Genomic DNA, 24,053 nt, shown 5'->3' with positions numbered 1-24,053 from the left:
GGTCTGTCTCGAAAATCAAGGACACATTTGATGATTTAGTTCAGTTTATTTAGGTTTTGTTTTCCATTTTAATTACAATGAACGAATATTATGAACACTATCACACTTTCAAAATGTATTCGGTTTCACTTTTCCAATCGTTTTAGTTTTTTGTAGTTTCCTTTGCGCCGAGCCACTAATTTAGTTTTTCTCTCGTTTTTGTTTTATTGTAATGCTGATTACACTCATATATATATGTATATATATTTATATATAATATAAGTTAGTTATATGTTTTATGTATATGCCATAAATATTTTTTTTATACACACACTTTTGATCAAACGCAACCAAAAGTTGGTTTTACTTTTCTTTTTTCTTTTATAATTAATTATCATTTTCGGTTTTGTTCATTCATTTTGTTTTAAATGCTCAATTTGTTGCATGCATGCTGTAAGTTTACCTAATTTAACCATTTGCCATGTTTTAATTTCTATATATTTGTTGTAGTGTATATAGATATACTTTTCATAACCCTTATAAATGCCCATGTAACTGTACTATATGTTTTCTATGGACTTGTTTTCCCCCTTCTTTTTTTTTCTCTCTTGTTTTTTATAACGAGCTCATCCAAAATTTATTGCGTACATTTGAAATGTTTTCACTTTGTGTTTTTTTTTTTTCAATATTCTAACACGATCTTTTTTCGAGAATAACGAATTTAAGATGTTCTTGATTGGGATCTACAAATTTCGGAGGAAATCAGCAGCTAGTAGTGAATAATACTTGAGTTTTTGAGTTTGTTGGGCTGGGTTGAAAAAAAAAAATATGCACTTTAGCCTCTATTAAGCATTTTCCTATGGTTTTCACTCTCGTTCGGGAACTGTGTGTTTTGAAAATGTAACAATTTGCGCTTTCGTCCTCGTACATTGTGTGTATTTACAGAAAGTCTAGCCCATTTTTAGATTTTGTATGGGAATGAGTGGAAATTACAAGTGTATAATATATAATACAAATACACTTTAGTTGGTAAGATTAGCAAGACGTAAGACGTACGATAGTTAATGAGGGGGGAATTGCTAGTTTTATGTTAATGCCTATAAGCTCAAATTTACAACTGATTATTCGCTGATCGAAAATGATCTCAAGATCTCTATCATTTGTTTAGCTTTAGTGTGGATAGTGTTGAAAGGTTGACTTGAAAGCAAATGGTTAGTAACTAACTGTCGAGGAACTTAGAGGTAAACGAAAACGCGTGTTTTAGGAATGGGTTTGTTTTTCTTAGTGTATGTGGCCTTGTTTTTACAGTTATATCGTTACCTACACAGGTGGGCTCTGTTTTACCGATCTAAACGTTTGAACAACTTTGATCTATCAGTGATCCTAATCAATCGAAATCAATCGAACTCAAGACTGACAGAAATCAACGTAAACTAAAGTAAAATCGTCTAAAAATTTATCAAAACTTTATAAAACTTCTTGGCTGCTTTCAAGGTTCCTCACTTTACGTTTCATTGAAAAATAAAGTAATATTTGTTATTGTTTGTGTTTGGTGAGTGTTTGTTGCATCTCCATTTGCATCAATCATTTTCCTGCTGGTTTTTTTTTTCTTTCTTTGCGAAATTAAAGTAATTCTTTTATTGTTTGTGTTGTTGCGCTATATAATAACTATTTCTCACATATTATCTACACATACCAACGTGTATCGTACCGTTTAATACCTATATACAATTCTCAAATATCCGCCATGAACCAGCAAGGACTCCCTACTTCGAATGCGAGACCACGGAGTGGGAGACCATCGAGTGAGAGAGCATTGAGTGGGACACGCCGGAGATTTCCGCATAGGTATCCGTGGGTCCTTCGGCACTGCACACCGAATCCTCGGGCGTCCTGGAAGGTTCCGCCTCGGTGATCTCGATGTCCTGATGATGCTTGTTGCTGCGGTGTTTGGCACTTAGAGCCTGCGAATTTGAGATATTTTAGTGGGTCACATGGACAACTGGTGGATATGTGTTTTCTCGTTGTAGTTTCGTGTGCAATCTGTTTTCGATAAGACTTATGTGGTGCTATCTATGGGACGGACACATGCACACACACACACACACACGCACAAGCTGGTGGTTTCGGGTTCATTGGGGAACTTTGGGTCTAAGTTTATAGACAAACGTGCGAGAAATTCTTTTGATTTAGTCGTTTTGTTTTGGATTTTAGTTTACATTCACAACACAGATATTTTAGCAGGTTAGGTTTAGAGGTTTATGCTAAAAGCAACCGAAAATTCTTACCTTATCCTTGCTGCCCTTTTTCTACATTGAACATTGGTGGTTATTGTTTTGTTTGGTTTGGTTGTGGTGGGTTTCGAATATATTGTACATAGTCATGACAAGAACAATGATATTTATAGATGTATTAATATAAGTGGCAAACAGTACTGCGAGTTCACATTGGAGGATCAAGAGAAGTACAGATTCATAGACGGTTAGAGAGACGGGGGAGAGAGAAAGATCTAGGGAGCGTGGGGATGGGCAGCAAAAGGTTTGGTTTCGGATTGAAGAATAACAGCAATATCGATCTGAGGCCTACAGCCCGGTTCCCCATTCTGGCCACGTCAATGTCATGTACAGTGAGCACTATGGCTGGTGGTGGACTACGCTGCCGTTGTGGTGACCCCGACTCACCTGCAGGGAGAAGCGACGGTGACCCGCCTTGCGTCCGCCACGTCGCTTACTGATGTGCGGATTGTCCTGCCGCAGAGTCTTGTTCTTCATTATCTCCAATTGGGTATACAGTCTGGAATCGAAAATGTATAGAAAATAGAGATAATAGAACATATAGATATGCTTCGTACCTTTTGAGTTCGGCGCGTATGTCCTCGGGACTCATTTCGGATATGGTCAGCTCACCAATGTCCGGATCGCCCAGACAGAGCCCGGCATATCCTCCGCCCAGCCGCTGGCCGGCGTCGTGTGACGTACCCTTGAAAGCATCCACAGGTAAACGTATTGATAGATCATACGCTAGCGAACGAACCTGCAAGCTATGAAGATGCAACAAACACCGCAAACCACACTCAGGAAGTCAAACGGAAAATGGAGAACGGAACGGAAACGGAAATGGAAACGGAACTCAAAGGTAAGAGAGAGCAAAATCGCATGGTATAGATCTGTGCTGAAGAGTTATGTATAGTTATATGTATATAGTATGTGTATGGGTGGTCTGTGCTTATTGGTCGTGATTGTATCTTTGGGGGTGCTGGAAATGAACGAAAAGAAACAAATCAAATTAAAAAAGTAACTCAAAAGGTAAACAAGATGGACGATAGCTATAAGAAGACTACTTAGACAGAGAACTTCAGTTTAAGATTATTCAGTTGAGGCACAGAAAGACAGAGAAAGTTACAGTGAGGCAGAGTCTTGGATACACTAGTTTGGAATTTTTTTTTCTGGTATGCATATTGGAAATTTTGAAAGGAAACCGATTTTTGTCATTTGTTTGTTAGTAGTTAGATGTTGTGTTTTCTTGTTAAATTCATGCAAAAATCAACACTAAACATGCAAATTAAATGGCGTGCTTATTGAGTTCAAGTTAAAGTGCAATACATTCAGGCATAAATAATAAGAGCTAAAAACAGTCGAACATTCTCTGTTTAAACGAGACACACTTGCAGCAACTTCATAGCTTGACTAAAGTTTCAATTCAATGTTAGCTTATTACTAAAATTATGTTAATTTTCTCGGTGAAAACCAGAACAAGAACTCAAAATATAACCATAAACAAATGAAATATTCAAATTGTATTTTAATTAGCAAAAGCAACCAAGCTTTTGAGTGGATGTCCACATTTTAATACTTCTTGTGTTTTGGCTAGTTATTTAACAAAAATCGTTTCCTCAACCAATGTCAATACCAAGTACGCATTTCGATGACTATAATGACGACCACGCCCACGACAGACGAAAGGCACAAAATGAACGGGTGTGAATACTCTAAGCATATGAATTATATTCGTTTGGTGCCCGACTAGGACAAAACACTTCCTAATTACATCATATATCTCAATGTGTAGAACACAAAAGCGTACTCAAACCAAAAAAAAAAAAAAAAAAACCAAAGCAAAGTAAGTAAATCATATCGTTTCGAACTCAAATCGGTTACCTGCTTGTGCTGGTACCACAACTTTGGCACAAATATCAGACCCAAGGCGAAACTATTCGTCAGCTGGGAGCGGATGAACAGGGCCAGCAAGATGGCGCTGGGACTCATTTCCGGCAGGTAGACAAAGCGCAGAAAGTAGAAGCTGGACGAGACCAGGAACTCCAGCGTCAGTGCGGTGACCAGAAATTGTCGTTCCTTCAATGGGACAAAAGGAAATTACCGATTAATTCATTTGACTTGACTTAAATTCCCCTTCTACTTAGTTAATCATCTAAGCCAATCTCTTGCGCTTAATTGATAAAGAAAGATCTGCAATCGATTTGACTGTACATCTTACCCGGAACTGGGTGTTGGCATTCCGACTGGCGATGGACAGGTGCAGTCCAAAGCACAGGATGAGCATCTCGCTGGTCTGCGTGACCAGTTCCCACTTGAGCGGATGGCAGGTGTTCGTGTCCGCCTCCCTGAGGCTCTCCAGCTGCGCACTTTCGAGAAGATCCAACGACGAGGCCGTAAAGGCGGCCATGTAGCAGATGACGGCAAAGACCATGGTGCCCAGATACTTGAGCAGGTCCACGTCGCGCAGCACCCAGCGATGCGCTTTCCGGGTGCGAAAGTCCACCAGGTGGCGGTACAACTTCAGTATGATGGCGCCGTAGCAGGTGATGAAGCCCAGCTCCCGAAGCCAGGGCTCCAGAAGGCAGCGCTCGGTGGATGCGGGAAAGAAATGGACGGCAACCTAAAGATGAATATGTAAATACACACAGAAGTTGAAGGTGACCATCGCCAGGAGCACTCACAGATGCATAAAGTAAAACAATGCCCAGCAGTATCGTCTCCAGCACAGTCCACATACCAGACGCAATGGCCTGAAAATGATGAAAGGATTACTCAAAGTTTCCCAACTTTAGGATATGTAAACTAAATACCTTGCACTTTCGCTGCCGGAAGACAATCACCCCGAGGACAATGCAGCACAGGATGCAGGCGCCCAGTACGATGGCCACCAGGAGGCGCAGACAGGCGTCCACATTGAGCACCTCCTCCTCCTGAAAGGTCAGACAGACGCCGTTGCTATCGCAGTTAGTGCATCCGCCGGGACACGGAATGCACGAGTAGTTGTCGTAGCCCTCGGACAGTTCCACTCGATCGCCACGGAATCCCTGGAGCGTGGAATTGGGCAGGTAGTAGGATTCCCGGCACAGACAGGTGTACACATCCCGGGTGGCGGCGGGTTTGTTCTCGGTGAGCAGGCAGAAGGTCGTATTCCGATCGCAACTACAGAGATATGGTATTATATATATTATCCAGAACTAATGTCACGAATTATCGTATAAAGTTTGGCCACAACTCACCCATGACGGCGACCGAAAACTTCCTCCAGGCCATCGTTGCACACATCCTCGTCGGCGGCAATGAAGGCAGCCGCCACAACTCTGAAAGCATTTAGCATAAATTACAAAGTTGTGCCAACCAGCTGCACATCGATGCGACTCACTTGATCCTGTGCTCGCTGAAGGATATGCGAAATGGCCAGAGCCAGCGACGCGTCAACAGGTTGCAGTCGCGAAATGGAGCGCCCCACTCCTGGGTGCCGTCCGTGCTGTTCCAGGCCGCACTGTAGTCGGGTAAAATAATACATTTATGGGCAACTTTCCAAGATTATACGGCTTATGGTCTATTCAAATTAAGCGATGCACATTATTTCGGCAAGCTACGGTGCATATTGAATTTAATTGTATTTATCTTTTAGAGTAATTAGTATTTGCATTTCAAAGCCATAAGATAATTGATTTTAATTTGTTGCTAATTAATGTCGCACACTTTTTTGGGACACAACCAGTCTTCGAAACTTACCCCAACTCCCGCCAATAGGAACCCAAATATGCCTTATTGTGCACCTGATCCGGTGGTATCTGCAATAAGTTAAATCGATTAGCCCATGGCCCCATTATCGCTGATTAGCGAGTGCATACCGTAACGTTATCCCTGAATTTAACGACCACCGTGTGAATGCTGGGCGCGGCAATGGCGAATGCCAGCAGATTGTCGTCCTCGTTGAGGGCGTAGCTGGCGATTCCATTGGCCCGGCGACTCACCTCCGCACGTGTCGGCTCATCGATGGCAATCGGTGTGTTGGCATTTGGGAATTTGCCCGATAAAAATTCAATAAACTGGCGTGCGGCATCCTCGGCGATGTCGGTGTAGTCGTAAAACTGTTGAATTCATAAAACCAGATCACAATTAATTGCGTTGTGTCATAAATAATCATTTCAATGTATATGAAATGGGCATATAAATATCATTTAAATCGAATTCGATTTAAATACACAAAGAAAAAGTTCAATAAAATTAACACAGCATAAATTTACGCTTTGCTAAACTCAATTTATTTATACCACACTATATAGGAAACGGAAAACGTGTGCTTTCTAATTGAAGATATTTTCGGAAATTGCGAAAAAATTACGTATATGCCACGTATATTGGTCGCCACGTGATTTAAGTGACCATGCGGCACGGCCACTTCCCCCGACTTGGGACCATTAATTATTCACCTGGCGCACAGGACACGTTTCACAGCAACACCTTGCGGCAAGAGTGCGAAAAGTTTTGCTTCGTTTCGACTGTGAAATAATAGGATTTAATACCCTCGCCGTGCTGTGGGACTGCGGGAAGGGTTTTTAATCCAAGTTCGTTCAGCTCCTAACCGACCAAATGTTTATACATAATTTACACGTTACAAGAAACTCTCGAGATCTACGCACCAAAGTGTAGGAAATGGTAGGGCCACTTTGATGACATCATTATGGCTTTGGGAAACAAAAGTAACCACAGAAGGGAGCAGGGAGGGGGTTGCTGGTAGCGGGGAAAAAGGACACGTTGTTTGGGCGTGAGTCATGTAGTTGGGCTGGCGGCACCTTTTGGCTTTTAAAACAAATATTTCCCATTAGCTGGGCTTTCGGTGATGAGCGACCACATTGCGTATACGCCACCGAAGCCACCAAATAAATTGCCAACAAGTAACATCGATATACAAACGTTTGCTGGATGCTCCTCTACCATGTGTGTGTGAGTGTGTTTCTTCATTTTTTTTCCTGCCAAACGTGAGCCAAAATTTACACATCGAGGCAAAAGCAATCAGTATAAGGCAGCTGGAGAAATGGCACGAGACCTGCTCCCAGATAAAGTCATTATGTAGTGCTCCTAGCACTCGCGCGCAGCCATAATCATAAACATTTGGTATACTCTTGCATGCTAGAGAAATATTGTAGTTGGGTAAGTGTTTTCAGATATTAAACTAAGTAAGGAAATATTTCTATTTTTACACCATTATTCATTGTTTTTTCTTCAGGAGTTATCTGAACTTTAAGTAATCCCACCACAGTTCTTGGAAGCAGTAGAATGTCTTCATTACCGCCAAATCCTTTTGATATCCTTTTTCCCAAATGTCCGCAATTACACACATACCCTCGCACTAGCGCCCCTCGTTTTTTCAGGGTATAAATGTATGGGGAAAACACTTGTAAATAGCGGCAGCAGCCACAAAACACACACCGAGTGTGTGTGCAATAAAACATGCATACTTATGCAAACATGGCCGAAACAAATGTGCCCGCGCGCGTGTGTGTGTGTGTGTATTTGAGCAACTATGCCAAGAGTCTGGCCCACACACACACACACACACACACACGAGCACTGAATCCTGGCTGCCAAATGAAATCAGTAAAGCGCGTTTTACTGGCTTTTTAATGTCCGTGCGCGCCTTTCCCCGCATTTCCATCTGCATTTTCCGGCATGTACATACATATGTACAGGATTCCTACTTATGACCATAAAAATATTTACATGGCGTAACTGTATGCTTCCTCATTGTCATTTGCATGTTTTTCCTTTTATTTTCTATGCTCTGCGCTTAATGAATAAAATATGTCAGACATTGTTTTCCTTTTCCTTTTGCTTTTTGCTCTCGTATTTATTTCGTTTTCCTTTGTTTTGTTGTCTCACTCTCTCTCTCTCTCTCTTTCTTTCTCATCTTTGGCTCAACTGCTGTTGACACTCTGCAAATCCCGGTCGATTACTGACAGGCTTCACTGTACTTCTGCATTCATTACATTATTCAGGACGACAAGGCGAATGACATAAGCTGATTGCTACGGAAGCACGGTTGAGTGTGTGTGTGTGTGTGTGTGACTGTTTTATTTATCGTATTAACATAAATGCTTCTGTTGAGTGGCAATGGTTTTTAAATTTATGTCCCTATAAATAATGAAACCACAGTTGGCCAGCTTTAGTACTAAACTAATTAGTTGACAACTTAATAGGAGAAAACAGAGTTAAATGCATCGATTGCACTAATTGCTGGCTATTTTAATAATTAAATTAAATGGGCTCAATAACATATTGATTATATGATATTTTCGAGATAAAAGCTATGCTGCTTAACTCATATATTTTCCCATTCAGAAGTAAATAGGGCTTTTAAAGAAGGCAGAGCAACAATATGCGTGTCCAGCATCACGAAGTAGAGTGTGTATAAAACAATTATCAATAACTTTGCAGCTTCAGCATTGTTAGCAAAACAACACGAACACGAAGCAAAAAAAAGAAGAAAAAAACACAAAAAAAAGGACGAAAAGAAAGAGAAGGGAAGGACGGTGAGACAAGGACAGGCAGACACACTCCAGCTGGGAGCGAAACAAAAGCAGCCGCAGGCAACAACAGCAGCAACAAGAGCAGCCGCAGCGGCAACAGGAGCAACAATAATCCTTGACAGCCATTCGACACAAGGCGCTCGCAGTTGACCGCAGGCCACAGGAGCGAGACAGGGCGCTTTCCTGCGAGGGGGACGAGCAGGATGGCCCAGGATAATGCCCAAGTTGGCAGCTGTCAGCCGGTGTTGCTCCCGATGCTGCTGCTATTGCTGCCTTTGCTGCGCAGCACATTTATTTATCATTTTATCTGACCACACTCGAGATTCAAATCGCACCAAGGATGGTCCTTATTTTCATTCATCTCCAACCACGCACCGCGCTCACTACCCGCCTTCTAATTACACAAAGGTCCTGTCCCGATTGCGTCAGAGGAAAGTTGGCAGCGCAATCGATTCGATTCGTGCACGTCATGTATTGGACTCTGTTTACACCGCCGACTCATTGAATATTTATACTCGATTCGCTTGGCGCACTAAAAATAGCATCCCCAAGGAGCCAACTGGCGGGCAGACAGTGGGAGCAAATCCTCGCCTAACATGTCCTCCGGCTGCTTAAAGTCCTCGTCCGCAATTGTCATGCAAATTCAATTAAAATATTGTGATGCGCACACGGCGCGAAAATGTTCTGGTTAGACAATTCTAATTTCAATTACAAAAGGTTTTAATATTTACATAAAAAGTGTTCCAACTTGTTTTTGAGCATTTAAAAAGGACATTTTCCATTTTAATTAGTTCACCAGGTCTACTGTATATCTAGCCTTTTTTCCAGTGCCCTGGAGCTGCGACTTCATTAGCATCTCTTAATTAACTTGTACAAGAGGCATCTGCACAGAGTGAGCAAACTAGAGTCTTGGCTGGAGGCGCCACATATGAGCCGCCGCCTTTCCAAAATCGCGCGATTTCTGTGCAGCACAGCGCCCTCGAAAGTGAAAAGAACTTGACGACTCCCACATTCACTTGCGTCAGCCATGTCGTATGCGTAATATTTCCACGACAATCAACAAGGTGAGGAGGGGCGGACACAGATTTGCGCAGAGATTTGTGTCAGCAGGAAGCAGGAGATAGAAAAAAAAAACATCGAAAGGACGAAGCACACCGAAAAGTGAAGGAGCACATTATATGGGCTGCTATCTCAGCAATTTTATTGATTATTCGCCATTGCGCCGCGTTGGCAATTTCGCAAATTGTCGTTAATTGTCTCTGCCTTGGATCGATGCGCCGTATGCAGGCTGCACTCGTTCTCACAAATGTCCGTCAAAAGTTATGAAGGCAACCGGAAGGTGAATCCCCCCGCTCCACCTTCCACCAATCCTTACGGCAATCCTTTGAATTTGCGTTGGCATTTGTGTGTGTGTGTGTGATTGCCTCAAAAGTTGAGGGGCACCAAGTTGTACGCTGGCTTATTGCTTCTCGCAATTGCATTGCTTCTAAGTAGTTCTCGTGACCAAGTGCATAGCACAGCTGGAACTTTCACCCAACCGTCTTATGCAACAAATTATAAGGTGGCACTCTAACAGTGGCAGTTGCAAAGTTAAACAAAATGTGCACACTTCTCAAACTGCTGGCACTCGATTGAAGAACTTTTGTGTTAATGCTGCGTAAATCTCAATTTACTTTAGGATAGTAGTTATTAAGTTGATATTTACATAACTATGGAAAGTTACAAGTAAATAATGTTGAGTGAAGCAGTAGTGATTAGGAATAAGTTATGGAAAGAAGTTAATACCTAAGAGTAAGCTGTTTTATATATTCCTATTATCTGGCTAGCACCATTTCAGTCTATCATTGCATATGTAATCATTATATTATAATTTAATAATAATAGTATAAATATAACTTATTAACCTACCGGCTCATCTGGCAGCGTTTCGAGTACTTTTGGCTCGCACTTCTCCTCCGGCTTCTTCCCGCTGCCCGCATCCTTTGCTGCTGCATCTGTTGCCGCTGCTGCTGCAGTTGCAACATCTAGTGAAGTGACTCCTGCTGCAGTGGCGGGCGTTGTGGGCGTGGCGCTGCGCTTACGCAATCGAAAACGCTCCGCCCGACTGAGAGCGGACACACTGCTGGCGGTGGGCGTTAGCTCGTCAAAGTCAAGGCCATTGGCATCGTGCAGCAAGTGATACTTGTGCCCCAGGGAAATGCCGCTGCTGCTGCTCTGCGGCAGGTGTGCCCTTTTGTAGTAGGCCAAAAGAGCATCGCGCCTGCTCTCGCGGCCAAAGGGGGCGTGGCTGGGGCTGGGGCTGGGCGATGCGGTGGCTGTGGCAAGGCCGACTATCAAAAGCACCAGCAGCGAGTAGAGGGTGTTTAATTGTGTGCTGCTGCTGCTGCTCGGCTCCCTGATGTTTTTACTGCTTTTAGTGCTGCTGCTGCTGCTGCTGCTGCTGCTGATGATGATGTTGCACCTAGTGGATTCGGATAATGTTGCAGCTGCTGCACTTGCTGCTGTTGCACTATTTGTTCGTTGGTTCTGTTGCTTTTGTTGGTTTGTCAGGTGGTCTCGATCGCTGTGGCTGCTGCAATTGCTTCGCTGAGTGCTCTGTACTTGAGTGTTTGTTTGATTTTGGTGGCATTTCTTTTGATAGTTTCGGCAGTTGCTGCTGCTGCTGCATTGGCTGCTTTGCGGCATTGAACTCTGAGCGGTTTCAATTTTTGACTTTGTTGCTATGCACAGTTCCATATCACTGATGTTGTTGCTCTTTTGCTTATTCCTATGCTGGTGGCGCCTCCAGTTGTTGTTGCCGCTGTTGCCGGTTTGGTGGTAGAAAAAGTTGCTCGTGGGTGTGGCAGCTTCGACAGGTGTAAACCGAAATTGTGGCACAGTGGCGCGCTCATCTGCAAAAATTAGAAAAGTTTTGGCTATTGTTTAGTTGCGGCTTAGTCGGTGAATAAATTTAAAGTTGCTGCCACATAGCATGGCTTTGTTATCAAATGTGGCATGCACATGCAGCAAAAATGAACACTAAACATATGAAACAATTCGAATTATTTGGAAGTACTTTCCATTACACATAAACACATATTAAAGTCACGTATTAAATCATATGTTATTATATATTAAATCCCTAAATTTAACAATTACCAGCAATTACGAAGTAAACACAATTAAATTGGCTACAAACGATTGAGCGGACCGTTTCGATTACTCACTAAATGCTTGTGGTTGAATATTTTTACAATTATGTTCAATTAATTTTAACAAATGCATGCTGATCAATTAAAAAAAGCCCACAAGAAATCAGAATCCGAACGTCAAATTCAAAATCCACAACGCCCACGTCAATGAAAATTTATATAGCTGCGCCAATTGCAATTTAATTGAGAATCCAGCACAAATAATTGCTGATGACGTCCGCTAAATGTGCAAAACCAAAGTGCATGAAAATCAAATGGAGCATGATAGACTTTGGAAGTACTCTGTACTGAATATACAAATTTTCAATGTGACTTTCAATTACATATAAACAGAATGACATAAAAGACCACAAAAGTTTGTTCTAGTTCTTTTTTGAAGAATAAATCTGAATAACAACCATAGTTTGTGGATGCATCTTCCTCAGCCGGATGAAGCTGCAATTAAATCGCATCAAATTGCTCGGTTCAGACAAACTTGTGCGCAATTTGGAGCCACATTCCGGCACTCCCATGCCCATGCCCACACCCAATCCCACAGCCATGGAGCCATGGAGCCATGGAGCCATGAAACCCCTGAAAGCAGTGCTAAAAAGAATTTGCTTGGCCAGTTACGAGCTCCCGTGGGAGTGGGCGTGGCACTTGCTGCACTCAAGTGTCGCCCAGCGGTATGCCATAATTTTCCACTTTTTTTCTTCTTCTTTTTGTTGCACATTCACATTCCCCATTGTTGCTGCACTTGGCAATTTGCAATTTGCAATTCTGATTTATGAATTTGCACAGGGCGTGAAGGTGGCACAAGCAATGGGCAGGGTATTATATGGTGCGGCATTAGCACATCAATGCGATGACAGGCCGCAAATTGGCCCAACGATTTGGACGGCTTCTACACAGTAGCAGCAGTTTTGCTGGAAGGCAAACAGGTGTAAAAACAATTTCCGCTAATTGAAATTAATTTTCATGGCTGCAACTGCACGGCGGTATGTGTGGTATGTCTCTTTTTCGGAGGGTCAGGGCCCACGGATTTGTAAAAAGGGATGGGGGGAAGGGGGTGTAGGCGAAGGTGAAAGTCGGGAATAGTTGGCACATGCGCCATAAACAAGTTGTGATTACGTGATTTGGCCAGATGCCAGCAGCCCAAGGGGCAAAAAACAGTCGCCCATGTCCATTTAAGGTGGGACTCCCAAATTTTGCATTTCCTGAATCCTGCGAATTCCTCAAAATGTAGTACATCCCTCAGCTATTTGTAGTTCATAATGCATAATCAGTATAAATCTAGTATGAAGCATCCTTAAGCTGCATGCTTTGGTTAGATAAATGAAGTCTTAACGCTAAACCATTGGCAAAAACAGCACGTTGAGCGTACATTTTTTCTTGCAGTGTGCGTGACCACTACACTCGTGTGTTGCCAAGTTTCTTTTACCACTTTGGCCTGTTTTTGCTGCCTGTTTTCCGCCTGGCTGCTTTCACCTGGCCTCACCTTGACACTCGCTCAACTGCAGCTAATGCGGTAAGGATGCGAGAAAGCCAACCCACTGCCTGTATCTGTATCTGTATCTCTAACTGTATCTGTAACTGTATCTGCATCTGTATCTGTATCTGTATCTCTAACTATATCTGCATCTGTATCTGCGTCTGTATCCTGGCGAATGTCTCTGTGGACCATTCGGTTTTTCAATTAACCGGATTTCGGTTGTAGCTGCTGCCGTGTCGTGTTCAGGTTCCACAGTCTGTCACCTGGTGTGTTGCACGTTTGCATTCACAACCCAATTGGCCGCCTTGTTTGCCAACTGTCTTGTCTTGTCGCTTTCGGCCAACTGCAAACTCGAATCAAAAATGGCGAAACACAAATCGAAAACAAGCAACCTCCGCACTTTTGGTAACCAATTGGATTTGTTGAGGTTGCTGCTTTTGTTTGATAACTTCGGCATGCAAATTTGATGGGCAAACAACAAGAGATGGATATTTTGTCATTCCATCTGTTGAATATTCATGCTTTTCTGGCAATTATTTTATTCGTGTTTGCAGAGCAATCAAAACCATATTTTGTGACCAAACCGGCTTTTGTAATTTGTGGCAAAACATGAAAAAGCTGCCCGGAGATGCGACTCCTTGGAGCATTTTGCAAATTTATTATCAACTGTGTATACACTTGACGCACTAGTTGACTTAAATATTAAAGTTAATTGAGTTTGCAGAGTTTTGGCATAGAAGCACGCAAATGCTGGTGTGCAAATTGAAATTTGAAATAAAACATCAATATTTCATTCAATTGAGTTGAGAGCAAATGAAAATATATGGCCAAAATAACCAGCAATATAAATTCAATCATTATGTTGTAGAACAGGAATAACAATATGAAATAACCACGAATCATTCAGTTTGAGTGAAGAGGCAGCCGGAATTCTTGAGGCGTGTCCCAGGACTCAATGTCCTTTGGGCCATGGCAACATAATGAGCTAAAAATAGCTTAAGATGCCCAGACGTGGTGCGAGCGAGACAATGAGCCGGGTGCAAGCGAGACAAGAGACAAGGGCGCTTTTCATTAGACAAATGTTATTTCGCACACACGCACAGAATGAGAGACAAAGCTGGGGCGTGTGAAACAATCAAACAATGCAACAAAGCCGCACACACACACACCAGCACACACACACACGCACACTAGCAAACAAAATGGTTAACAATTAAACAATGAGAGAGCAACAAGCAAAGCAATTGCAGAAGCAGCAGCAACAGCAGCATAATAATAATAAGGAGTGCCGCTGACAGGCTCGAGGACAAATTGTTCGCCGGTCTCCAAGAATCACCATACCACCCACAGCATTCCATTGTGTAAGACGCCCCAAAAAGGCGGACAACACCACCCACTTGGGCACACACCTAACCCAGAAAACCCCCGAAAAGCTAGCAAATCAGGCAACATCGCTTGAAATCGCTTCCCTTGTGCCTTTGTCGAAACATTTTTGGCTAAAAGCTTCGAGTGCCAGTCCCAAAACACTTTTCCAATTAAGCTTTTCTAGATAAATTCAGCCATTTATATAGATACAATATGCAGATACAGTGGAGTCTAGCATGGCATGTCCGTTTGACCAACGCAAGATGATTTAAAATGAAAAAACCCAAAGAATAATGTTGAGTAGCTTAGTTCAAGTTTTTTGTGTATGTATTAATGTATTTTTTATTGTACTTAAACTTGGGGAGATGCAAATTCACGTTACCCAGTGCAGACTGTATAATGGAAGAGGGGGGGTGAAAATATAAAAATTACAAAAGTGGAGAATGGCTGCGCCACTTTTTTTTTTTTGGCAACTTGAGGGCGGAGTGGGTGGCCTGCAAAGTCCTTACAAGGACGCGCACATTGTTGTACAACAATCGTTTTAATCACTTTTCAGGGTCTGGCGCCGCACTTTGCTGTGATCCCCCACCGCCGCCAACTTGCTTCTCCCCTTTTTTTTTTTTGTATTTTTTTGGGAGCCCGTGTTTGCATGCAAAATTTACTCAAGTGCTGCCACGTAGTGTTTATATCATTAAAAGCACGACCTTAGATCCTCATTTTTGAATAGACTGTTAGATTTCATTGCTCGTTTTAGTAAGTAACTTTCCGAGAAAGAAAGCAAAAGATTTGTTTCAATCAAACGTACTTTGAAGTTAGATCCTTTTTCACCGTAATAAATAACCCACAAATTTAATAAATATAACCATATGCGGTATATTCATCCTTCAAATTACGATTATTCATCACTCATTCACTGGATGGGCTGCGCGTGGGCAGACTGATGGCACAGGATATAGGATGTATTTATAATCTATCTATGTATCTGTGTATCTTCTTCTATGGATGCCTCCTCCAAAGGCAAGCGGTTCTTGGGCCGTAATCTACTTGGCCTACTTGGACTAAGTGCGCTTTTAGATAAAGTCGCTGCCGAGTCGGCTTGGCACGCACAAGCGGAAAAGGAAAAGGAAAGGGGAGGTGGGCGGTGGGCGGTGGGCGGGGTCACTTCAAAATGTCGAAGGACCAACCATGTGATTGCGGCTGTGTGTGTGTGTGTGGATGGGTGCTCCTAATGTTATGCTACGGCATAATTTGTTGCTTGAAGTGAAAAATTGTCAAGCACACTCAACGTTTATGTACAGCAACAAAATTGAACTTTTCGAGGTCATAGCTTTTTATTAGCTTTGTTGTTGGCCTTAGCATGAAGGTTGCGACAAGGGGGTGGGGGGAAGGGTCTCAAACAGTGAAGCCTCCTTAAAATTCATCATGCACATATTCAATTACAAGAGATTAAGATTGTATTACTACTTGATGTGATGTTACTTATCAAATCACGCTTTTGTTATGTTTATCATTATCATTATCATATTTATTTGGCCTAGCCCATCTTTACTGTACAGGACACTTAGTATATAGTATATAGTTGGCGTACAATTTTCGCCTGGAGGATCGTGAAAAAGTGTCGCTCCGATTGCCGTTTCGATTGCCATTTACAAACAACGCCTTTGCCATTTTCGCTCTTCACACAAAAGTTCAAATTTCACTTGATTTTATTTCAGATTCATTCCACTCGTGCCGCCTGTTCCCTGCTCCAGTTGCCCCAATTCACCTCATCCAGTCCCATTTTCCCATGCGGATCGGAGCTGTGTACAACATGCATCCAATATGTGTATCCAAAGTGCAGTCAAGTGGCAACAGAACATGGAAAACGATTGATGGCGGGGGATTGGAGCAAGAGGAGCGGCTTTGGTTGCCGGAAAAGCACGGGAAAATTCCCATTCTCAGCCGATGTCATTTGAGGCTCAGCCGTAGCCATGACAATGTCAAGTGGGTGGATGTGGATGTGAACGAGGATGCGGCTGGGGATGCTGATGTGAATGTGGATGTAGAGGGGCCGACTTAAAGGCCACATTTAATTGCATAAGAAATAGCAGTTCATAAATATCTTAGTGGTTATTATCCTTCCAGCTCGCAGATAGAACGCCCATCTGGCCCAAAAGGACCCCCCCCCCCCCCAAACGAGCATTATCATGCAGGACAATGGGGGTGCCAGATGATCTGATATCGATGACAATGCACCCAGATTACCGAGGTGAATGGGCAAACAAGTTGTCCATACTTTAAGTGTTAGCCAAGCATTTACTTTTGTTTGAGGGGCTTAAAGCTAAATGGCTTTGCTTCGGTGCGATAATAGTTTGGTAAACAATTTTGGCAGACATGAATGAGTTATAATCGGATTTATTAGCCAAATTCTATTCAATGGCTTTGAAATTTAAATGTTCACGTTATGAACTTAATTAATTCATTTGCAAATTTACCGGATAATGTATTTAGTATATTATATGTTTTAAACTGAAATAAACTGCCTTCTAACTATTTCAGGCTCATAAAAATGCAATCCACTGCTTAAGCTAATTGCACTTTCTTTTGTAACCTATCTCAACATTTTCTTTTCCGCCAAATCCCCAACATTCATTGCTAACTACCAAGTCCAAATTAATTCTCTGGCTAATTAGATTTTTTTTTTTGTAGCCAAACGTACAGAGATTCCTTCGAGTTCTGCCAAACTTTTTTCCGCCCTCGTAATCTCTTTTTCCCCGTCTTTTCTTTTAAGAAATCCACTTCCATGCCATGCAACAGGCACTCCATGCCACTCTGTGTATCCTTGCCACTCCACCATAAAGCCGGAATGTATCGGGGTGGCCAAGACAATAAAGCCAAATGCTGTCCGCGCGTCCAAACAAAGCAACAGCGACGTGGCACCACATAAAAAGCGCCATAAAAAAAGCTGAATAAGGCGGAGACTAGAGCGCATAAAACCGAACAATTGCCAAAAATCAAATGTGACAACTTTTACCAAAATTAAAATCAGCAAAAGTGAGAGGCCAACAAACAGCCAGTGGCCAAAAGCGAGAGGCTAAAAAAAAGAAAAAAAAACACGAAGGAGAATGGACACGAAATGTGGGCAGTAAAGTGGGTGGGATGATGGCTTCGGTTCGAATCATTGATGCCAAACGGAAATGTGCGCACTTTCGAGAAGTGCACTAAAAATGGCGACGAGCACTTCCGCCGTTCGGTTCGTCGAGTCCTAGATGAGCACTGTTCTGGTCTCCGGCACACTGACTACGACTTTCAGTCGAACTTGGACTGCGTAGAAAAGTCCTGGCCAACTTCTTGGCATCAATAAAAAGTGTCTGTAAACAAGGCATCTAATATCGATGACTGGCAAGGTGTCTCAATGTTATCTTAGTAAAACTTACTTGGAATACTTAGGTGGGTTTAAGTTAACTTTGGATATTACTATTCAATGGTATGTCTAGAAAAATGGTTTAGATTTCTTACTGCAGTATTTTTTTAATAATATGTATTATCTACTCACATTTCTATTGCATTAGCTCAACATAAATTGAAAATGGTAGTGAAAAAGAGTACCAAACCACTGTGGACTAGCAACTAAGTAGCCTGTGGACCACTGCCTCTATCCTTTTTTTCAGCCACAATCCAATCCAAAAGGAAAAGAAAATGAAAAATAAGAAAAAAGCGTTGGAAAAACAGAATGGGCAAAACAAATGTTCGCATGAAAGTTGAATGATAGCTGCAAGCTGAACCAAACTGAAAATCAGGAATCGCAATTGCAGACCACGTCCGAATTGCAGTCCGTGCTTTCACGGATTCACTTTGGATTCAGGACAGTCCGATTTTCGAGTATGTAAACAAGTGACAGTTAACAAGTAACTCGAAACTGCATTTGAACGCTCGACATTGGCCGAGAAGTTGAACGGGGGCTCCATTAGCACATAAGTGCGCACAACATGGCGTATGATTAATATGCGAGCGTTTCCTAATCATCATCATCACACACAGCAATGGACATCCACATCCGCATCCGCATCCGTGCTGGAACGGCAGACACATGGGCGGTGGCTAATTGCATAACAGCGGAATAGCGGAACACTAAGGAACACCGGGTTCACTTGAGCAGAAACGAAGCGTTTGGCCTGGAAACAGGCAATAAAATTTGGTCAAAACGCCGAGCAGGACGCAGAGATAAGCGTCAAACAGTTTCACACATTTTCATAGCCACTGCCAAGGAGAAAAGGCACTCAAGCGTGAATATTAAACGTTTTGCTTAGAAATGCGAGGAAAACTGGTAAACTGGGAACTGGGAACTGGGAACTGGAATTGCGATATTGCCCAATTTCATCCCCCGAAACTTTGGTTTTTTGTTTTTTTTTTTGTCCAGGCGACATGGTCTGGTCTCAGTGTTTTGGGCAAACTTTTCGCCGGGCCAAAGTTCTGGGCAAAGGCGAAAGTTTGCTGCCAGGCTCCATGAATTCGGCTATGGGAATGGAAATGGAGAGCAGATATGTAAATAGCCCATGCATGCAAGCCGGAAGTTGCCAGATATCATCGGTATGGTTAAGCAACCCAGCTGGAAGATCACGGCCTCGCAATTAGACCAGTTCACTGCGAAATCATTTCCAGATTGGGATTAACTCGAGCTTGTTGATATGGTCGAATATATTTCAGACCCTTGAAAGTAAAATAGTAATTAAATATCTATATATAAGTGAAGTGGCAGTATATAAAGCAAGAAACATACATCTAACCAAAAAGGATTGTAATCCTTGCTAGAATATATTCTAAGCTCTAATTCTTTAAAAATAACCCTATTTATGTGCTTAATAATACCTTCTATTATTCAATTCACTGAAACACAAATCATTGAAAGTTAAATGAAAGCTTTCATACGCCTTTTTGCTTTCAGCAGACAAATCGTGTATTTTCTGGGAACTTCTTCTAAAAATACAGCGCCAAGGACAACATTGCAGGGTGGTTCATTCCTTTACACATATACATACATACATACATACATATATATACATATATCATGGATACATATACACAATCCTCTCACATTTGACTGCCCAAAAATTGGTTTGCTTTGATATGAAAAGGTGAGATTGGCAGCTCGCTGCCCTGGCAATCCGGTTTTGATCTTTGCAGCGTAACAATGGCCCGTTTGCCAGTCGCCTCGCTTCTCTGCTAATCACGAAGCGTGTCCTTGAAAAGGACCTCTCTTGCTGTCCGTCTCACACAGAAAGCAGGCATATTTAAACCTACGCTAGGCTCTTTAACTCACAAATTGAGCTGCCAATGTGGAATGCAGCTCGTTCTATGCTCCATGCATTAGCATGCAAAGCACGCGGCATGTCATTAGTGGAGCCTGCTGACGATATGGGTGGTGGCTTCACGGACAGGACATTCGCCAGGATGTGGGTGCTGTTGGTGGTGGGGCCGCCACGGAGTGGGATGCGTGGTGTCGGTGAGTCAACATAATGAATTATGCCACGCCTAACGAGTACACAGCAGCCAGCGTGGCTCGCCAGAGAAGTCCAATAAAAATTCAATAAATTCCACACACAATGCTAGCCACAGCTGCGGTTAAAATACTAGCTATCATGAAGTGAATATATAAAGTTTAAAATAAAATACCAGTTTATTATTATTCCTTTTAACTACTTTATCTGAATGTCTTGAAGAAATGTTAGCTTTAAGATACACTATCTTTGTCCATGTTTCTTGATATCTTGAGTGTTTCTATTATTGCTACCGCAATTGTATCTTTCGTTTAAGGGCAAAAAGTATTAAAACTAATGGAGTATCGTTTTGAGTGGGTGCGTGGTTGAGTTGAGGAATTGCGCATGAAGAAAGCCTGCCTGTTCTTTTCCCATTTTCACACATGCTGACAGACTTAGCCACCTTAAGTCCGAGTGGCAGGAAAATACACATAACTTGCTTTTCAATTTTCTTTGCATTGTGGGGCGGCGCAGAAGGATGGGGGGAGTGGCGGCGGTTTTCATGTGCGGTTGTCTGCGTGAGCGGCGCCTATAAATAGACAGTGGGAATGGCGGGTGCCAAAAGCGACAACCGGAAGTCGCAGGAGCCGATGATATATGGTCTGGAGTCATGGGAATTGAGGGTGGCTGCCCAAGGATTCAACTGCTGAATGAGGCGGCGAATTGAAAACAAACAAAATAAAATAAATGGACAACCTTTTCGTTGGCTATTGAAATATTACCCGCATTAAAATATGTTGCATCCATATACATATATTCAAGTTATGACAGTTGAGTGAATCATCGAAAACATAAAATAATCATTTTTATCAAAGAAATGTAACAATTTCAGCAGATATTATAATTCCGCTTAAATATTAACAAGCATAAGATTTGATGCATACTAAATTCGCGATTAAGGATACCCAGCGTATTTTCATAGACCCAAACTATTAAGATTATATCTTCTAAAGGATCTACCAACTTTTCGCTTTCGCTTTGACCGCTCAATATTAAATTTCATAGAAAAAATGTGCGTGCCTATTTCCGTACCCTCCATCTGCCGGTCGTAATTAATTTACGACAAAAATAGGGTTAATATCGCCCAAGACGATGGGTTATATACTATATAGGGAAGCGATGGCCCCACCTTCCGGCTCCACACCGAAGATGCCCCGCTCCTGTCAACAGAGTCATCAACTGTCTGTCGCTCAAATTGCTGTCACTGCGAAGGACATGGAAGCGGATGGGGATGCCAAGGGCGCGGAGGATGCCAAGGATGCGGAGCATGCGGATTCACGGCGAAGCGTCTGATGCGGTCGCGAACCTTTTTCCCTACCAATCCGAGATGCCGCCAGGCAAATGATGCCTATTTGATCGGGGCCAAAGGATAAACAAAACGAGCGAACAACGCATCTCAACAAAGGAAAGCGGCAATAAAGCGTTGCAAATGCAAGATACCCTGTATTTACTTTCATTTGTATACAATCGAATTTAAGATAGATGATATAAATTCATTACTCTGTGTAAATTCATTACTCTAGTTGTTATACAAACTTAGTGCAATATGCTGTTGTAACAAAGTTATCATTGCCACATTTATTGGATTCTAATGAGTCTAGCATGCCCCAAAAAAAAAAGAAACCCACTAGTACTAAGTAGATAAAAAAGCGGCTAGAAGTAAAATGGAAAAACGTCGAGGAAAAGGAAGCTCGAAGGCAATGGAAATCGGGTTGTTCCCCCATTTCGTGGAGTGCAAAGTCAGTAAGACGGCGACGACATACTAACCTAAAGTTATGGGTCCTGGGTCAGCAGATGGCCATTACGCCTTCTCCATGGCTAACCAATTCACTTTCCTCGCTGGCTGGCTGGCTGGTGTATTTATTTTGTGACGCTTTCTATGTAGATTTTTATGGACGCGCGCGGCAAATGAAATTAATTCCAGAAATTGTTGTTGATTTTGTTGGTTGGTTGGTTGCAGTTTGGCTTTACGCGGTTTTTATGCACAGGGTTTTTGATATTTTCATTTGTTGATTTTCAGTATTGATTTGGTTTAGATTGAATTTCGCTTCGGGGTTTCATCTGAATGGCGAGTGGTTGGCGAATTGAATCCGGAAAACTTTGTTTTAAATATATTAAAGTAAGACAATTATCTTACACAATATTCATTCTTAAGAAAAATCATAAATAACTTGATAGCCTGATGCTGGCATAAATAATAAATTAACCTGCACGTTCGAGCGCTTAAATTATGAAATCAATATCTAGATACTTTTACTGCCCCGCTGCCGATGAAAGTATACAATCAAAAGTTTAAGGATTGCAATTTATCTGAGAGTTTGCGAAAACTTTTTGCAACAACAATTTGAATTGGCAGAAGAAAAATACAAGAGTTGCTCAAGATTGTGCGGAACTAGAAGAAAAATAAGCAAATACTTATTGTATTTAAAAAGTTTTTGTATAATAATCATAGAGTACTTTGATAATACGAAATTCTTTAAGAAAATCTTCATAGTTTCTAATTTGGCTAAAATTTTTAAAACATTTTGCAATAAAGCCGTGAAATATTTTTGAAATATTTTCTCAAGTTCCGCAATCAACTTTTTATGCTGCCAATTATGAAATTTGGCCACATTTGCTGTGCTCTGCCAGGAAAGTTGATTAAAGCCAAGGAGTTTGGAGGCCGAGAGAAGAGCCATGAAAAGTCCAAGGCGCTAAAACTTTTTCCGACTTAAATAGAATCCTTCGCTCCACTCGCATGCACCTACTCCTGCCACTCTACTTTTTCATTTAGTCCTTCTTTCTGCCACACGCGCTGCTTTCAAAATAACTCTGGGATACACAAAAAGACATCCTGTGGCCTCCAATGTGTCCCTGTGTGTGTGTGTGTGTGTCTGTGTGTGTCTGTATGGGTATGGGTGTATGGGTGTTTGTGTGGGGAAAGGTGAAACTTTGGAACTCCTTGTTGTTGCTGCTGCTCCTGGCGCCGCCGATTGTTAATTCAGGACTACGAATTTGGCTCGAAAGACGAACGGCAAATTAACGAGGATTCGAAAACGAAAGAAATACGAAACGGGGAATGCACGAGAAATGCGTATAAAAATATTCATTTTGCTCATAAATTAAACGATTTGCACGATGAAAGCGGGTAGACCAACACGCGCGCAAAACTAACGGAGCGGCGTCTCACACACACAAACACACACAGACACACACATACACACACACACACATGCACTCTGGCATATATCCTGGCAGGATTTCGTCCTGGCCCATGTTTGTATGTGTATTAATGCCGCCGCAGAGCTAAGCGCGCAAAAACCGACAGATACACGAGCATTTAACACCCAAAAAATGCGTGGCGCATGTTGAAAAGCTGCTCCGTTTCGAGCAACTTAAATAGGTGGAAACAAAAAACGCCGCGTTTGCATCGTAATTTTCCATTTTATGCTGGGCATTTTCTATCTAGCACCACGCAATTTTCCACATTTTTCACATACTCATCGGTTTTAGCAATTATTTTGTAATTCTTTTCGGTCAGGCACTGGTTCAACTTTGGATTTCCGGTGGCAGCGCCCACAATCGAAGCGTGTGCGTTCGCGTTTGTGTCCTGTACTCAATTGTGTTCTCCGAGCGGTCGGCCAGCACCAGTCACATCGTAATCCTTGCGATTGGGTCGCCGATGCGAGTGCGCGCGTTAAGTTGTTGATTCCGCAAAAGCTCTCTCTGCGATTCCTTTC

The 24,053-nt window shown here is 42.2% G+C and overlaps 1 protein-coding gene across 5 annotated transcripts; it reads right to left on the bottom strand.

Annotated features, from left to right (window-relative positions):
- Window positions 1-37: 37 nt before the first annotated feature.
- On the bottom strand, window positions 38-23,966 carry smog. Of its 5 annotated transcripts, NM_001258952.2 has the most exons (15): window positions 23,814-23,966; window positions 22,102-22,432; window positions 10,700-11,682; window positions 6,113-6,352; window positions 5,994-6,052; window positions 5,635-5,754; window positions 5,492-5,572; window positions 5,066-5,414; window positions 4,937-5,005; window positions 4,474-4,875; window positions 4,137-4,331; window positions 2,831-3,012; window positions 2,661-2,772; window positions 2,268-2,288; window positions 1,597-1,943 (listed from the first exon to the last, which is right to left on the bottom strand). In NM_001258952.2, the coding sequence occupies exons 3-15, from the start codon at window positions 11,525-11,527 to the stop codon at window positions 1,746-1,748; spliced, it is 2,856 nt and encodes a 951-aa protein (NP_001245881.1). In that variant the 5' UTR covers window positions 11,528-11,682; window positions 22,102-22,432; window positions 23,814-23,966; the 3' UTR covers window positions 1,597-1,745. The 5 variants fall into 5 exon arrangements, with proteins under 5 accessions (NP_001260056.1, NP_001245881.1, NP_723019.2 ...); NM_001273127.1 differs by lacking the exon at window positions 2,268-2,288 and having other exon boundaries at window positions 38-1,943; window positions 2,831-2,958; NM_164600.4 differs by lacking the exon at window positions 2,268-2,288 and having other exon boundaries at window positions 2,831-3,234; window positions 22,102-22,395.
- Between the last annotated feature and the right edge of the window lie 87 nt (window positions 23,967-24,053).

This window comes from Drosophila melanogaster, chromosome 2L (genome assembly GCF_000001215.4).
Source record: "Drosophila melanogaster chromosome 2L".
Taxonomy (NCBI): Eukaryota; Metazoa; Arthropoda; class Insecta; order Diptera; family Drosophilidae; genus Drosophila; species Drosophila melanogaster.
The sequence above is the reverse complement of the archived record's forward strand: the minus strand, read 5'-3'. Positions and strand labels throughout refer to the sequence as shown.

Excerpts from the sequence above, each read along its gene's own strand:
- smog (NM_001258952.2), bottom strand. The coding sequence starts at position 11,527 with ATGGAACTGTGCATAGCAACAAAGTCAAAAATTGAAACCGCTCAGAGT. Across the intron at positions 5,755-5,993 it reads TCCTATTGGCGGGAGTTGGG|TGCGGCCTGGAACAGCACGG; the intron begins GTAAGTTTCGAA and ends ACCCGACTACAG. Across the intron at positions 5,006-5,065 it reads TCCGGCAGCGAAAGTGCAAG|GCCATTGCGTCTGGTATGTG; the intron begins GTATTTAGTTTA and ends CATCATTTTCAG.